Source organism: Fulmarus glacialis, unplaced genomic scaffold, assembly GCF_000690835.1.
Source record: "Fulmarus glacialis isolate BGI_N327 unplaced genomic scaffold, ASM69083v1 scaffold43793, whole genome shotgun sequence".
Classification (NCBI taxonomy): domain Eukaryota; kingdom Metazoa; phylum Chordata; class Aves; order Procellariiformes; family Procellariidae; genus Fulmarus; species Fulmarus glacialis.
This window is the reverse complement of record NW_009205752.1, coordinates 60,761-78,441: the sequence shown is the minus strand read 5'-3', so window position 1 is coordinate 78,441 and position 17,681 is coordinate 60,761. Positions and strand designations below refer to the sequence as shown.

At 42.0% G+C, this 17,681-nt stretch overlaps 1 protein-coding gene across 1 annotated transcript; it reads right to left on the bottom strand.

Moving 5' to 3' along the window:
* Window positions 1-332: 332 nt before the first annotated feature.
* On the bottom strand, window positions 333-3,330 carry AMER3 (APC membrane recruitment protein 3). Its single transcript, XM_009575495.1, is given in 2 exon segments — window positions 333-446; window positions 448-3,330. Coding segments are annotated over 2 exon segments (2,997 nt in total).
* Window positions 3,331-17,681: the final 14,351 nt, after the last annotated feature.

Here is a 17,681-nt window from a genome sequence, read left to right as displayed (position 1 = left end):
ACTAGATATAAGGAAGAAATTTTTTACAATGAGGGTGGTGAAACACTGGCACAGGTTGCCCAGAGAGGTGGTAGATGCCCCATACCTGGAAACATTCAAGGTCAGGTTGGACGGGGCTTTGAGCAACCTGATCTAGTTGAAGATGACCCTGCCCATGGCAGTTGGGTTGGACTAGATGACCTTTAAAGGTCCCTTCCAACCCAAACTATTCTATGATTCTATGATTCTATGACTCCGCTGCCAAAAGTGTCCCTCTGTGAAAAAGGAACAGATGTTATTTCACATTTAATTTCAGACTTCCCATAAGCACTCACCTTCTCAATGCAGGTTTGTTACTGGTGGTTCCTCTGTGACACTGCTGTGTCCGGGGTCACTGCCTCTGGGTGAGGGGACAGGCTCCCTCCAGCCAGGCCCCTGCAGGGGGTCTCTGCGTAACTCCACGGGAGGGCCTGGGCTGCACTGCTTGGCCTCCTTAGGCTGCAGCGAGTCAGCTAGAGAGACGGTGGTACTGTATGAAGCTTGTGGAAACGTAGCAGGTATGTCTGAGCAGACAGAGTTAAAGAGAGGTAAAAATGTTGGTCTGTTAAGAGTTGTAGCAGGGGCAGAGTCACTTGGACTGAGATCAAATGTAAAGTCTTTTAAATAGGAGAGGGCTTGATTATTTAGCTGGGCATATTCAAAATTTATCTTGCTTCTAGTGATCTCATCTAGGATTTTTGCTCTGCTTTTCTGATCTTCAGAGCAAATTTGCTCCCCATTTTGCTTCAAATGATACAGACTGCTGGATTGGAAACTTGTCTCATAGTTGTATTGGTTTGTGCTAGGAATACTGGAGTATTCTGGATTTTGGGCAATGCAGTTGCATTCATTTTGCAACAATAACTTGTTTTTGTACTGAGACATCTTACGAATGATGTTGTTCATTTCATTCCCGATGCATTTGTCTTCCAGGTGCTTGTTTTCATAGCTGATTTTTAATGATGCCACTTGTGTTACACAGCGCTCTAAGAGCTGCACTATGTTAGTGCTGCTCTCCATTGCTGTGGGGCTAATGTAGCTCTGGAAGCGTCTGAGAGTAAGAGGCTGTGGTGGTTTGTCACAGGAAATAGAGAGAGAGTGATACATTGGTTTATTTCTGTCCTCCCTCTCGAGGGGATCCAGGAGTGAGGTCACAGCAGTCTTGTAGGAGTAACATGATTCTACTTCATGATTATCATCTAACGAAGGGTTTTCAGAGCTCTGGGAGCCACTCTCTCTGTTCAGCTTTTCTGGCAGTGGGTTTTTATCTCCGGATGTCTCACATCCTTCTGAAATTGTCGCCTTCTCATTCTCAGTTGAAGATGTCTGCAGATTGTCTCCGTTAGCCTGTGATTGTGGTGCATAACTCGATGCTCTGGTGGTTTCCACAGTCCCAGGCACTGTAGATGAATCCTTCTGGTGACTCCCTTCCTTTCCTTGGAAATCCAGTTTAGATGTGTTAGGGCAAGAGTCCAGGCTGTGGTCTCTTTCAGCAACGTTTACTGAAGAGGTCTGGGTTGCATGTTTGCTTTCATCACATAGGTTAAATGTATTAGATTCTTCCTTGCTTGGTTTCTCCTGCTGAGCTTCTGTGCTCACTTTCTGCTCTGGACTGGGGCTGGGCAGGTTCAATGAATCATCAGACTTTTCTGGCTGTGATTGAGGACTCTGAAGAGAGTCAGGGGAGGAAACGAGTCCCGAGTGTTTTCGCAGCCAGTTTATTATCCCCATGGTCAGTGAAAGCTCGGTATCACAGAGCTTTAGCAAACATTCTTTGCCTTTCCATGTGCTGTGGAAAAAACCCTGGCTGATAATGTCTAGAGCTGGTTGGGAAGCCATGTTCTCCTCAGCTCCAACATGAAAGCTGTAAATGGATAAAGGGATTTCAATGGCTTGTTCTGAAATGCTTTCAGATGTGCACAAGTCATCATCTAGGACTGGGTTTATTTTGACTTCGTTTGGGTCATAGAAGAGCTCATAAAGGGCATCTCCACTGTAGCTGTCTCTTGGAAATCTACCTGGGACCCCAGGTGTCTGAGCTTCCTTCATTTCATCCTCTTGTCCGGGAGAGAATGAATCATAGTAGCCTTCATCACTTGTGGATGTGGACTCCAGGTTGTCACTTTTCGGCGTTCCTGTTTCTGTGGAGCTCTCTTTGGAATTGTCACCATCTTTATCAGGTGACACTTGGGGCTCTGTCACAGATGCAGCAGCCTGGCTTGTAGCCTTTTCCATGTCAGGACCAGGTATCTTCAGTAACTTCTTATCAAACAGAGCACTCTGATGTAGCCTCACTGATTTGTTGATGTTGTCCCAAAACTTCGCAAATTCAACGGTCTCATTCTGGCCAGGAGAGGCCAGCTGCTCCACACCCCCTTGGAAAGAGCCCATTACGGGGCTGTCTTTGTGCTTGCTTCGTCTCAGGAGAACTTCTTTGCTGTTCTCCAGCTCCAGGTGAGCAGAGCTCTCATCAGCAAAGATTTCCCCACAGCCAGTGAGGGAATCAAAGCTCTTCAGCGAGGCGACATCTTCACACAGGGTGTTGCAGCAGTCATAGGAGGAGTCAGACTGCAGTTCGCTGTCTGAGCAGTCTTGTGACAAGCAATCAGCTGCAAATGTTTCTCCAGTTTTGAAAAGATACTTTGCAAGACGCCCAGACAACTCACCCTTGCAGCCTGGAGAGGACAGATTCTTGTCCTTCTCAACCAGGAACGTGAGGCTCTCTGGTTTATTTTTTTTTATATGAAATATATCTCTGAGCCCTTTCTTAGATCTCTTGAGGGAAATCCTCTTCCTGGGAATGGTTTTTGCAACAGCTGGTACAAAAGGCATCTGTGGCACAAAGTTCCTGTAATCGATCATCTGACTGCTGCATTCAGACTGGCTGGGGGTTTTCTTACTGCTGGAGCTGGACATCCCTGAAAAGCTGATGCTATTGACAAGTCGGCCCTTACCCTTTCCAGAAAAACCTTCCTCACAAACTCTGCTGCTGGGGCTGCAGTGCTCTGTTTTGTCTGCCTCAGTAACACAGTCATGGGTTTTACTCTTCCTTACAAGTTTGTAGGAGGACCCAGATGATTTTTCCAGGCAGTTGTCACCAGCCCCATTCCTCGCTGCTCTGGTGGAAAATCTGTAGTTCTTGTGCGTGGCTAAACATGCCAGCTGGACTTCAGCTACACTTTGGTTTCCCTCCAGAGCTGCCTTTTTGTCTTTCCCCGTATCATCTTTGTTGATAGGAACTGTGTGCACTGGTGGCACTTTCTCATGTTGCACACTGGATTTTATGAAGGTCTTTCCTCTCTTGAGCTCCATTCTGCTTCCTCACATCTGTTTCTGTAAAGAAAACAGCAGAATAAAAATATTGTGAGGTTGGGGGCTAGCACTTGTAAACTTTGAAAACAACTGGAGAACAAAGGGACGTGTATTAAGCATTATACAATTGGTTTTGTTTGTCACCAGAAATTTCCATCACTGAGTCATGGTATTGCATGAAAAACAGATCAAGTGAAACTGAAGGTATGTTGGCAATGGCTGGAAGATCCAGCAAGGAGAAGACAGTACACTTTATGGGTTGGTAGCTGAGGCTCAGAGAACATTTCCTCTGTTAGAAATGAGGGGGTTTGGATTTAGGATTTGACTTCAGGATGGCTTTTAACAAGACAGCGGTCCTGTTCCAAAAGTAGAAGAGGCATCAATGAAAAGCAATGCTTGAGGAACTTTAACATGTGTGTGCATCAGGGGGGCAGCACCTTTGAGGAGAATGAAGAGCTCATGGTGGGAAATCTCCTGAGAAAATGGATCAAACATTTGACACATGATGCTCACTTTATATTAAAATAATCCTTACCTGTGAATAGAAAATCCATAAACCCTGATAGTACCCTGGGAAGCATGCTGAAACTGAATTACTGTTTTTGCTTCCTCCTGAGCATAATGTATAATTTTCTGCACTACTACTTTTATTGTAAAAAGTCAAAAATACCACATTGAAAATCACTGTTAATTATGACAAAAGCATCATTTCTGATTTACAGAGACCACTGTAGTACTCTGAGGCATTGCCACATTGAATCTGCATTGTGCATTGATTAGTTATTTCTAAAAATACTCTATTACCTGTATCAATGCCAATTTTGGTCTCTGCCCATATGGTTTAGTATTGAATCTGGTTTATGTTTTCATACATCTAATTAGTCATTAATTATTTTAGCCATGACACTTTCAGTTTTCCAACAGTTATTTCATGGGCACATCTGATTCTTTCCTGCCTTATATCAACTTGAATATTGAGTAAGTCAATGGACTTACATGAGGGTAGGTCAGGGAAGAAGAAAGCACTTCCTAAAAGCTGTTGGAGAAACCAGATTTTTACTGGATGGGAAGCAGGACAAAAACTCCAAGTCCTGTTCTTGAAAGAATGTGCTTGAATCTTCCTTTAGTGAGACCTCAGTTAATGATTTATCTTGTTTTGAATTGTTTAGATGTAACTAAAACCACTTAGAGCCATTGAACTCCACAACACACACAAACAACGCAGTCCTATCTCTAGCAGTCCTTGACAAACCGTATGTAACAGCTCTGGTGAAATGAAAAATTACCAATACTCCCTCGAGAACAATCGCAGATCAGATCCCTGGATCAAGACCGGCACTCAGTACAAAGACAGCCAGGGAGATTTTAAATTCAGCACCAAGCCTAGCCTTTGCACACTGTTAAAGTACAACTTAAAGCAGTCTTTAGTTTATCTTGAACAGCTGTCTGTAGCCTCCAGAGGCTTTCCAGTGCCAGGGCTTGCTGGCAACAGCAACACTCTGACCAACACCTCACAAGATACAGGTCTGTGTATCTGGGAGTTCTGTCACCTGCAGCACTTCTCCAGCAGGCAGATCAGTGACAGCCTGTTTCTTAGAGAAGCTGCAAGGTGGCAGGTGATTAGCAATATTTACAAGTAAATGTAGGTCAGCGACAAACGGTAGAAAACGTAAGGGTAAAGCGTGAATATTCTACATCAGGAGTATGGATGCTATGGAAAACATGGTGGGTGGTGATAGATGGGTGTCTATCAGTATGATTGAGATGTTGGCACATTTATTTGCATTTGGGGTTGCATGTGAGTATTGCAGAGCATTCCTAATGAAAGCCAGTAAACATTTTACTACACTGTCGGGTATCTGGAGTTCACTGATGCTACAGGAAACTTGTTTTGCATATTTAGAAATAGGTCACTGGGACATGATTACACTTTTTTCTGAAAAGCAAGGTGTGATTGAGAAGAAATTCAGTGCGCAGAACTCCAGCAGAGTTGTGAAAATGGTCAGAAAGAGTTGACGCAAGAACCATTATTAACATCCCAAAAATAAAGTGTCTGACACCTCAGTCCTTTGCAATTGTAGAAGTAGATACTGTGTCCCTGTGGGAAGTCCTGCTGCTGAGAAGCTCCTTAGAAGTCTATGACATGGCAAATGCTAGCATTATAACAATGTTATGTAGGACCCTTTGAAGTCCTACAGCTGTTTCTGCCCATTCTGAGTATTAAGCAAGGGTCATTTTTGTAGAAAATTGCATACTTGGGAAGTTTTCTGTAGATGCATTAAAAAGGCTTTTAGAGGTGGATTTGGTTTATTATCAAGTACGAAACTTATTAAAGCTAAGAATTCAGGACATCATTAGATAGTCTTTCAAATAAAGAAATCTTTGATCTGAATTGTATCTCCTTGATAAGAACAACAACGGACTACCAGTTTGATAACTGGGTCTAGAAACTTCAGGGGTTGTTCTTCTTTTTTTATAGATTAGATTAACAGTTTTAACATGAAAGCCCAAATGGCCTGAATAACATCTGTACTGAGAATATATGTAGTATAATAATGTAAGATACACTGATGGTAGCCTATGCTACCTTTTCAGTTTCCTCTGATAAGCAAAAAAATAATTAGGTTGTTTTTGTTTTTTTTTTTTTAAAGATCTACTATACATATAATCACCATCTTTGATTATAATTGTTTAATGTCTCTATTTAATCCGATATATTCTTTTTCTCAATTTCCCTCAGGATTCATGCCAGACTAATTAGTATCTAGTTCATTGTGTCATCTTGCTTATCCTGTTTAACACTGGCACAGCTTTGGGAATCTTCCCCATTAAAAATGCTATTAAAAATGAACACCAAGAAAAGGAAGATCCCCTCAGTCAACTTTTTGAGGGCTCTTAAGGGCAGACTACCAGAGTCTGCAGATTTTCTAAAATACTCGTCTCAGATGCTGTTTTATAACTTCCCATACTATGAGTTCCTCTTCATCCTCATATGATATAAATTATCAATGAGCTTCTTTCCAAATATAGAATAGAAATATTTATGTGATGCCACCTCTCTTTCTATATCTATTAATACTTTTAGAGCTTTTGGTTTTAATGGACTATACCATGATATCTTTTTTCCCTATCTGCAGGGACACAAGTTATATCTGTAACCCCAGAAGCTGTACCAGTGAAGTTAGAAACCGATTAAAATGCTGTAAGGGAAAGTTACCCTCCAGTGGTTATGTAAAGCTAATCAAAATTCTGTGAAAAATTATTCTAGGCATTTAAAAAATGGTACATCTTCTCTGGGATTTCTTGACCCATGCACTCAGCTACACTATTGCCTGTCTCTGCTCCTTTTTAATTATTCTCCTCTTGGACTTAACTTGCAGTATATCTCTTGTACCACAGGGATAAAGGGTATATGAGGGACTGATTTCCACCTTTGCAAAGGAAATATATTTTGCAATTAAAAATCACTGTAAACAACAGAAACCTGTGGAAACTAGCAGTCTACAAAGGCTAGGTTGTTCTGTTTTCAACAGGCTCTGGATGTTTTCTTCATTAATGTTACTTGACCTTTTTTTTTAGTATCTGTGAAGTTACTTATGGAACACATTTTTAAATAGAGGACATCCTTGAATCTTATACAGGGCTACAGTTTAATTGTCATTTACAATAATCTTAGGTGCAGCAGCATTGAGACTTCCCATCTACAGTAAGCAGTACTTTTATCTGTCTTGATCATACCAGCTGCTCACTTTTAGGATTTCACAAGTGTCTAAACAGGCAATTAGATCCGGATTTTGGGCTTATACTATAATGGAAATAAGGTTTTGGTTTAAATTTGGATAATATTGCTCATAAAATGCAGAGATACTTCATTCTCAAACATATACCATCTGTGCAGGGTGTCTGACAACCTTTTCATAAACACAGAAGGTTTTATACTGTGTCTGTGAGTCATCTAAAAGTAAATTAAAGTTTTAGAATGGGAAGGTGAACACATTCCTGTAGGCTGAGGAGATGTGGGTTTAGGACAGCAATTGCTTATAGTCCTGGGTTATGAGGACCTAAACAAGACTGAGTTAGGTAACTGTTCCGGTTACTAAGAGCAATATTTGGATGGCCTAAATTCTACCTAAGTCCAAGTCAACAGACAAGGAGGCCAAAGAGGGGTGCAGTGGAGCTGGACTGGATATTCATTAGGAAGCAGGAGGAAGATGGGTGGAGGCAGGATTCAAGCTGTCCAAATATTGCCTCTGACCTGTGGGTCAGAGAAGAGAGGGATCACACTTGCCTCTGCCCATGGCCTCCAAAGCTTTCTGCCAGGCTAAGCTGTCTACAATTTTTCCTCTCTGGAGGAATGGGGGAAGACATGCTTTGGGTTTTTGACTGGTGTCAAACTTCTTATCTTATATCTTACTAGCTTATCTCACAGTGGAAAGGTTTGTTTAGGTTATCTTCTAAGAAAAGGTAAAATACATTGTGCTTTAATGTGTCAGTAGCTAAAATAGCAGTCCTCTTGGATGTAATCCTAGGAAGATCATCCTACTGGGAAAGTAGAAGTATCTGCTTCAGAGAGGTTGCATGGGTAGAAATAATAGTATTACAAAGAGGAAATTTAGATGAACTCTCTGGCTTCGGCAAGTTTGGCTCAAAATTACTTTTGCTTAAGTATGAAAAAATATCATTAAGGTTCATTTATTCCAAAATCTTATCAGTTATCTGGCTCGGACACTCTTACTTGCTTGTCTGATGTGTAATTTGTACGTAATTGTCTGTCTTAAAGATAGAAATAAGCAAAATTCAGAATACAGTAGTTGTTTTGCAGGGGAGATAGAAGTGCTCTTTCTGCTTCTTTACATTTAGTTCATTCTTAAAATTGGCAGGCTGTGGAGCTGGTACCTTGCTGTCTCTTGCTAAGCAGAATTCTGCATGCCACTTGGAGTCTTAATTTCACCTCCCTGCAAGCGTTTTCCTTTTATCAAATGAAAGACTTGATAAACATTGCATACTCTTTTAGATTTTTTAATTTAAAAAGAAGGAAAAAGCTCTATTTGGACTGCTTTTATGTTTTAGGATACAAGTTTGGAGTGAGTCCAAAATCCACTTTTCCGCAAGTGGCTTCATATCAATCAGACTTAAGATCCTGAGTATCGGAGTTACCTTTGAAAATGTTACCTCTGCTTTCCAAACAAAAATGGTAGCATAATTACATTTCCTGAAAACACATATCTGGTTTGGGCATTTGGACATGTATTATGCTTAAAATGGACACACTTTAAGATGAATTGTTTCTTAAAATATTTCTTGAGAAATTGTGTAATGGGAAAGGGAAAAAGAAAGGAACACTTCGGGAGGCTCTCCTTTCCCATGCCTAGTTAACCTTAGGAGGATTTTTGCTGAGCACCAGTTGGAAGTCCTAAAATGCAATAACAAGCAAGCATGAGGTGGCGAGAGCCACAGCTACTTTTAAAGTCAGTGGACAATACTAATTTTTAATGCTTAGGATCTAATCAATTAGCAGTGCATAAAGAACAGCTGGTGCTCCCAGTAAAGTGTGTGGGGGGGTATTTTTTGGAGTAAGACTGTTTATTTACGGTCAAAAACCTTAACTTTCTATCTCAAAAGATAAAAGTTAATAATGGAAATACTTACTAATAATCATGAGCATATGTTCCATTCTGTTAATTTGTTTTTTAATTACAAAGCAATAAAATGCTTCCTTGCTAGAGGGTAGCTGTCTGCAGTTATTGTAACACTGTTTCTAGTAAGCAAATAAACATAACAGTTTATTTATGAACATAACCGTTGTTATGGTGAAAACCAAAGAGGATTTTAAAGCAGGGCTCATCTTCTCACTTAAATTGATTACTCTGCTAGTATCTCATCTCCGTTAGAAAACAGGGTGGAAAGGATGGAGGGTGTAATCAGGGACAGTCATGATTCAGGAAAGAAAAGAATGTTTATTTTTAAAGACGCCTGTATGACACACAAACCTGCATTGAGATCATGCCTCTTGTTAGGAGTACTCCTCTCATCATCGTTAGTAGCTGTATCTTATCATTCCCCTTAATCATTTGTCTCTCTTGGGTAACCCAGGATGTCTAATTATTTGCATATACATTTAGGTCAGGCGATGGCTTTCTCATGGAGAACCAGCAAAAAGCACATTGGTGTGTTTTTCTTCAACCTTAATTCCACGGAGCACACAAAGTAAAATCTTATACTCCCCAGCAGAATACCAGAAGGATGTGTAGTTAAGTGCTTAATCTTATTAGCAATGTGCTATAGGAAAGCCTGAACCTTCCTTTAAGCCCTGCCAACTGTTCCGTGGAGCTCTGGATTTTTCATAGTAAAATTAACCACGTTTCTACTCCCAGCATACTGTCCTGCTGTGTGCCAACAGGAAGGATCCCTGGGGGAACAGCAGCACCCACTGCTTCCCCCAGCCCAGCGTGGGGCACCCACTGCTTCCCCCAGCCCCGTATGGGGCGTGCAGCAGGGTGGAGGAGGCTGAGACCATGACAAAAGGAGGCTCCTTCTCTGACAAAACGTCTGCACCCCTCATTCTATACCTGAGGCTGAAAGAAATGTAACTGCTTGAAATGTTCCAAATACGCCATGTAAAAGGGCAGCATAAACTCCTGCACAGGGAGCTATCGAATCATCACTCTATTGCTAGAAGGCAGCTGAGCAGAAATTTCTGCTGTACCTGAGAAGGAAACAGGGCATTTTTTACTTGCCCTGACCAGCAGCCTGTTGGTACCAGACAGCAAAGTGTTAATGCTGTCAGCTTTGGCTGTTTTCAGTAATTTATTGCTTTAAAAGGAGATAGGATGTGCATTTATGTAAATACAGGCACACACTTGTTAGATGTATGGAAAAATAAGTAAAAGACAATGCTTCAAAAACGAGCAGTCATCCCAAAATAATAGTCCCTCAGAGTCGCTGTAACTGTCAGAGCAAAGGAAATGCCATTGCACCAGAGCAAACAATAAGGCAGATCACAAAAATCCTACTCACCATGTTTTATCGCTGAGCAGAAATCCTCTGTCTCCTAGCCTTGCTACTGAGGCTGGTCTTTATCCAGAGGCTCCTGTGATGCTTTTCAGATTCTGAGGGGCTGGACCACTGCTGCTCTCCAGTGTTACTCTCCACCCCCTGTCTTTTCCTCCTCCTTCTTCCTTCATCCCCACCCCCTCATTCCTCCTGCTTGTAGCTTTTTTGTACCGTAGATAGATTCTAGGCTTCCACTAGCTTGATTTAGGAAAGATGCTTATTTCAGCCATCTGCCTGATGCCATGGAAATGCCTCCATTGCTAAGGAATAAAAGCACAGAAGGTAAGCTCAGAAGTCCTGAGCCAGCATTTTGGTTCCTCTTTATATGACTCCTTATTAAACAGGGAGGAACACATCCAAATTAATTTCATTTCTCACATGTTTTTTTTGTTTCTGACTAGGATTCAGGACAAGCGGGTCCTAACATTCTTAGGTTAGTGAGATGCTTCACTGTGCAATGTATGCAGATTATTGGACTGTGCCACCCTTTGTAGGGCTTTTGTTAATGCTGAAGTTAGAGTGGATTTCATGTGGGAGCAAAGAGGCATAAGGGGAGAGAGTGAATATTTCTGCTGCCCAAAGCTAGAGTGTCTGGTGGCAGCCTCATATTGCCTTCATCAAACATGATTTATCGCATTCTCCTTACAGTCAGTCTAACTTCTTCTTCAGTGTGCAGTGAAGTCAACATCTGATGTTACAACATCATTCTTTGTTATATAGATGAGTTTATTACCACCACAAACACCAGAGCTTTAATTTCATAAGAGCATAAAGCTGGCATCCTTGCCCCAGCCCTCTCTCCATGAAGGGCTTCCAACCTGATTGTATCTCGATTGTTCCTCCCCATTAACTCTCCTCTGAGTCCTTTACATCAGTCTCTCAAACCCCTTGCCTTCTCCTTCCTGCTTGAAACACCTCTGTCAGGGGCATGATAGGAGCTTCTTGAAAGCAAAAGTTTATGCCATGAAGCAGTGGCTTAATCCACTTCAGTAGCTCTCCTGTGAGCTGCAGTTTAGAGCTGTACTCTAGGATAATGCAGTAGTTTGTGTACAGACTGGCGTATCTGCAGGCAGTTTACCCTTCTGATGGTGGGGCTAACATCATGGTTCCTCTGAGGTAGTGAACAGGCAGCTCTCAGGTGACTGAGTGAGAGAGAGCAAGTTCAGACAGGTCCAGTCTGTGCAGGTATTTAGAAAATCCTCCAGCTCTGTATGAAAGGAACATGAGTGTTCCCTCACAACTGGAGTGGGTGCATCAGTCAGAGAGCTGATCTCTTCTGTCCCCACATAACAGCAGAAAGAGAACAAAAGCCTTAACCTGTTACCTATTCTCATCTTCCTTTTCACAGTATGCTTTAGCCGAACCTTGGAGATGGGGGGGGAAGGAGCTTAAACTTTTGTGCTAAGCTTCTAAAGCTGAAAAATCAGCCAGTTAGCCTTAAAGGAGGCAGAACAGAGTGCTCCTGCTCTGAGTGCCAGCCAGTAAGCCACTCAGGTGTCCCTGATGGTAGAGACTGGAAAGTTACATCTTGGAAAACACCCCGGGTTCAGTCCAACCTGCAAGAAGTAGAAAGCCCTTGTGTGACTTCACAAAAAGACTGGTGGGAGGAACTAACAAGCTGTGGGTGAATCCTACTACCTTAAGACCAATCATGAGAGAAAATATATTAATTAGAAATAAATTTGATGGTTTTTATTCTGCATTAAATATTTGTATTAATATAGGAGGAAGCCTTTCTTCATGATGGGTATATGAAGCCACCAAGTTTTCAGGTAGTACATCCTTGCTCTGCAGTGATGTCACTTTTGAGAACCTGCACTTTGTGCACTCTGTTTTGGAAAGAGGGAGCCTTTAAAACTTTGAAGTCCTTCTTTGTTCAAAGTAACACCAAGGCTTGTTGGAAATGCTGATAGACATGAGAATCAATCAGAGGTCACTTCTGGTGCTGATTCTGGTGTTGGTATTGTCTGAGCAAACCTAGCAAAACTAGGGGTTTAGATGTTTTATTTTAAAATTATTCATGCACTCAATTTCTGAGCTGAGTTTCTGAACTCTGAAGTGTAGGCATTAAAGGTAAAGCCTACTTCATGTTCAACTCAAGCTCGATAAGACAAGCCATCCTCAAAGATTTAGAGAAAAGGATCTGGCTAGGGAGGAGCTCTTAGCTCCAGTAGTGTTTCAGGTAGGACATTCTGTTGCTGCTCCTCAGGAACTGGGAAAGCTCTCATATAAATGTCCCTCTTTCTAACAAATGGCACCTGTTGTCCCTTTGCTGGAGGAGTTAGAGGAGATCACTCTAGACCTGGATGAGATACCCGAATCTGTTCATGGAGATTCAGGTAAAGCAGCTCCTGTGATGAGAACTCCAGGTTTTAGGATGTTTACTTTAGGATGTCCATATGGACAAACATTTCCATCTTTAGGGCCTTTTATTTTCCTTCATCAAGGGAAATAAATGGCCTAAATCCATCAGCCATCCATAGCCGTAGCTATCCGTAGCTGTCCATGGCCATAGCCATCCATAGCCATTGCCTGCATTGGCCTGAATCACGATCTCATTGCATGCACTGGTAAACGCACAGTATGTTGAATAGCAGCTGAACCATGGTAGCCTTTGTGCATTGCAATAGAGCTTTTTTTTCTTCCTAAATAGTTCTCAACTTGTAGTTCCCTGAACTATCCTTTTCTGCTATCACTTCATTTCAGGCTACTTCACTGTGGCTTGTTGATCAGTTTGGTTCAAAAGGTTGGTTTCTCGGAGAATCTAACCATCCTCTCTGATTAATTCTGATTAATTAAGTCTGTCCAGAATTGTTTTGGGCTTCAGTGGGCATAAAAGGGAAGGGAAATCAGAAAACTGTAAATGAGGGGTACACGGAACAGCTGCCATCTGTTTAGCAGAAGCACACAGCCGTTGGCATGGGGAGTAAGAAGAGGGCCCTTGAGAGAAGAGGGACTAAGGAACGTACAGTCCCTGGCGTGGCAAGAGAAGGGCAGCAGGGATCCTTGGCATCCAATGAGGAGGACTGGGGAAAGGAGGAGGAAAATCCGCATAAGGGGCGGTATGGAAACACAGGGAGGGAGTTTTTAGATGAAGCAGGCCCAGCCTGCCAGAACTTGGAAGCCTGCATCTCCCCAGTGTGGGTAGCAAATACTTGCATCAAGTGATTGAAGACAACTATTAGCATGAACAACTCACAAAAAGCAAACTATACTATTTTTTAATTTTCTGTCATGGAAGAATGTAGCAGATTCTTTAACCCCGAGACTCAGAACAAAACCATTTGCTGAGATAGCTCTATTTGTTTCCAAGGGATTACTTACAGAATGAATTTGACCCGGGCTATTTCCTGCCAGTGAACTAATGAAGAGTCTAACAACCCCAATCCAGTTGAGCTTTCTGCTAACATCAGCTTAAACTTACTGATAAGAATCCATGAATAATTATTTCTTGGTTTTGCATGTCATAGAGAATTGGTAAGGGGATATGGAGCTCTTTCTCTCCAGATTGCTAGCAGAAGACTGCCCTTGAAGGGAACAATCTGTGCTACTTATCTGACTGCTTCCCAGGTCTTACATTAAGTTAATTGCTACTCTCTTCTCAGTTACTTGGTAAGCTAGTTTCTGCTGCAAAATTTAGGATTGTGAATTGCTGTTAATAACATCAGTACTTAGCAAAGGAAATAGATTTTTATCCACAGATTTCTGTAAGTGTATTCCATCTCAGCACCTCCTGCCTGTTTTCCCTGTGAGGCACTGTTGTTGCCATGTTTGCTGCCAAGGGGATGAGGTGAAGCAGGTAGGGTTGCAAGAGCCCCTTTCAGTACTGGTGTTAAAAAGCTTGGCTGTCCTGCCTGCCAGCCAGCCCTCGGAGTGCCAATAAAGATGCCTTTGAGGGCAGGAAGGACTGCTGGGTGCCTCCAGGATAGGACTGATCACACTCTCAGTATTGCTATTGTGGGGACTATGGATGACTGATTGTGACCTTGTGCCTTGTGCTTGTTGCCTCAAAGGAGAATGAAAAGGCATTTTGAGGAAAATAGGAAAATGGTGAGGACTTTTCTCCAGCTGTTCATGTTAGAATAGTGGCTGCCCTTAAACTTTCTGCTTTAAACAGAAAGTTCTCAGGTAATGAATGCTTACCTGTAGAATCAATGTGGGAAAAATGAGCTGCATTAAATGCTGTGAAGAACTACTACAGAAGAATTGTTTCACCAAATCATAAAGATCTCCAAGGCTCTAGAGAACAGAGACAACACCTGGGAGGGACATGACACCTCAGGGACCTGACTACAGAAATGTTTAAATACAAATTCCAAGGCATGTATTCAGAAGTTTTTCCATTCCAGATATGCCTGTGTGTCATAGACATCTGTCCAGATGAGGCAAGAATACCTCCAGTTTATTGAACTGCTACTGTCATTAACAGACGCTCTCTGTCTCGAAGGCAAAATAATCATTCAGCATAAAGCATGGGGGATGGCAAAATGTGCTGTTGCACAGATATCCCAGTACAACCTATAAGCAAAATTTTCTCAGCTTCTGCTGAGGAAGATGCTAGTGTGATGACTTCAGGGAAGGTTATAGGAAATTTTTAATGACTGTTTTGTATGACTTGGTTTCCTTGCTTAATTTTATATTGTTCTCTGGCTGAGTATAAAAAATTAAGTGCTCTGAAGGTTTTGTTAAAGTCTCAGTCAGGAAATCAAAAAAAGAGATACAGATGGAAGTAGCCATAGATACACAGCTTCAAATAACAGAGAGAGACCATTAGTGAGGGAGAAACTATTTCAGTTCTCTAATGGGATAGTCTTTCAAATGCTAAAGCTGGGATCAAAGGATAGTTAAACCCCAAAAGACCTAGATAAGAGAGAAGTGAGTAATTAGATAAAGTTAGTGAGGGTGAGTGCAAAAGCACAGCGGGTTGAGATCTACATGCAGAGATGGGGATGCTGAGCTGTGAGCAGGACAGATTGCTGCTCCCACTTCTGCCTTTCACTGTTTGTATGCTTTTATTTTGTATCTCAGTGAAAAAATAAATCCTGTGTTGTAAAGAGGCACTGGCTTGATCACACGGCAGATAATATACTTGTCACAGGATCTTGCAAAGGAGTCCTCATGGGTGGTATGGGGGCCATGAACCAGATCACAAATCCTGTTCTGAGGGAACAAACCTTTTGGCTGAGCGTACAGTTGATGGGACCTCAAGGAAAAACAGCACTACAGCCAGTTTGCCAACTGTGACAAGTAGCACCTTGCTGTATGTAAAATCCCACTTACCTGCCAGTTGGTATTTAAGAACAGGCAAAGAAAAGAACATTTGGAAGATGGATGAAAAATGAAGCCTTTGAAATCACCAGCGCAGTTGGTAGCAATGCAGTTAGAAATACCTATGATTGATTTACTCAATCAAACATACATTTTGGAAACAAATCTGTGTGTTGGATTTATATTGTTGGTGGTAATGTCACAGCCAAATTTTGTTTTAAAGTTGTACATCTTAGAAGAGAATAAAATATTGGCTTTTAAATGCAGCTTGCTAGCAGACCTAAAGATAATGTTTGGCGGTGTTCGTTTCTCTTGTTTTCCCACCTCCTGTGTGCTAGGGGGTAGTGGCTAACTTCAGAAGCTTACTGCCTGCAGCTGCCTTGACTGCCATCACAGCTGGAAGGTGAAACCTCTGACTGTGTTCCTTGAAGTCATTAAATTATGTTTGTGGTAGGAGTATGGTATTACAAGCAAGGCTCTTATGGTAGTGAAATACGACCATTAATATATTTTTGCAGTTACAGTAAATAAAGCAGTAAAACTGAAAGAACTCAGCTTCTGACGAAGTGCTCCATTAATGTATCATGAATATTGACAATGCCAAGGTCATCATTTGGTTTGCAGCTACACTAATTACCAGCAGGTTTTAAAATACGGTATTTTATGGGTCTCCTAGCTGGCAGGCTATTTAGAGAGGGGTGATTTGTTGAGCACTATTCTTTGGGCTTTATCCTTTCGTGGCTTTGGCTCTTACCATAGCTCTGCAACAAAACAATGTCTCCCAGCTGTTTGATTTTTCAACAGAGGGGTTATTAACATTTCTAAGCCAGCTGATATGCCTAGGCAGTACTCAAACATATTAAACTGTTACATATTTCTCTTACAAATGTGCAGTAGCCATTTTCCAACCAGTAGCCAACTGCCAGTAGCCAGTGTGGTGGCTGGGAGACAGAGGAACTGTCTTCTGTTTGAAGACAGAAAGCTGGGAGCCGAGCTCAGCTGGGACCATGCGAGTGGTGCTGTGTTACAGTAGGGTGGATGCTCTGTTCTTTGTTGCTGTGTGTCAAGGGGGGTGGTAAGCCTGTGAAATAGGACACCTTCATTTGGGAAAAGCGATTCAGAAATTATTCTTGAGCTCTAATACAAGGTGGCAATTTCTCGCCCTGCAGACGCACTATTACAACCTGCACTTCTGAAAAGGACTGGTGTTTTTTTAAATACCTCTGTTTCTAGGCACCTGGTTTGAAACACCTTACTGGGAATCCAATTCTTCTTGAAAATCAGACACCTTAAGGTGCTTTGAAGCCCTTTATACGTTGGGATTTTACTGTGAAAACAAGCAGCAGGAGACGGATGAGTTCGCAGAGTTCGAGTGGAGGGTGTATGAAAGAGTATGAAGTGGGGAGCTCTGCTGACTGCATGGTCGTAGCTACATAGTCTGCATGGTCATAGCTACATAGTCAGTCATTTGAAGCTTGACAGTGTTTCAAAGAGCCTGATCCATTCAGAGCTAACTGAGAGTGGTATCCCAAAATGGACAGAAGCCAGCCACAAAATGAGTTAACTTCTTCCTCATTAAATGAGTTATCCAGTCAAGAATGAAGTCTGGATTCACATGCAGGTACATGTGTTGTCACAGAAATGGTATGAGAATGACAGAGGGATGGGGACCTTGATTTCCTCATTTGCTGCTTTAGCATGAAGTTTTCTGTGCAAGAAATGTTGCTCCATCTCCTCACACTGTGTAGGGCAGGGGGTCTGTGGTGGACACCCTGCACATCAGTCACAGGAGTGCCAGTACTTCTGGTTGGAGCTGAAGGGGGCAGATTTCTCTGCCTTTGGTTGTTTCCTGTTACAGATGTTTTCCCTAATGCCAGCATGGATCAAAACCAGGTTAGAGTGCTCCAAATTGGGAAGCATTGCCCCAGTAATTAGAAATTACCCAAAATAACAAGGTGCTGCAATACCTAGGTAGTGGAAGAGCCCAGGTAACATGCAGAGAAACATGAGTCAGGGAGGAGGCTAGCTCT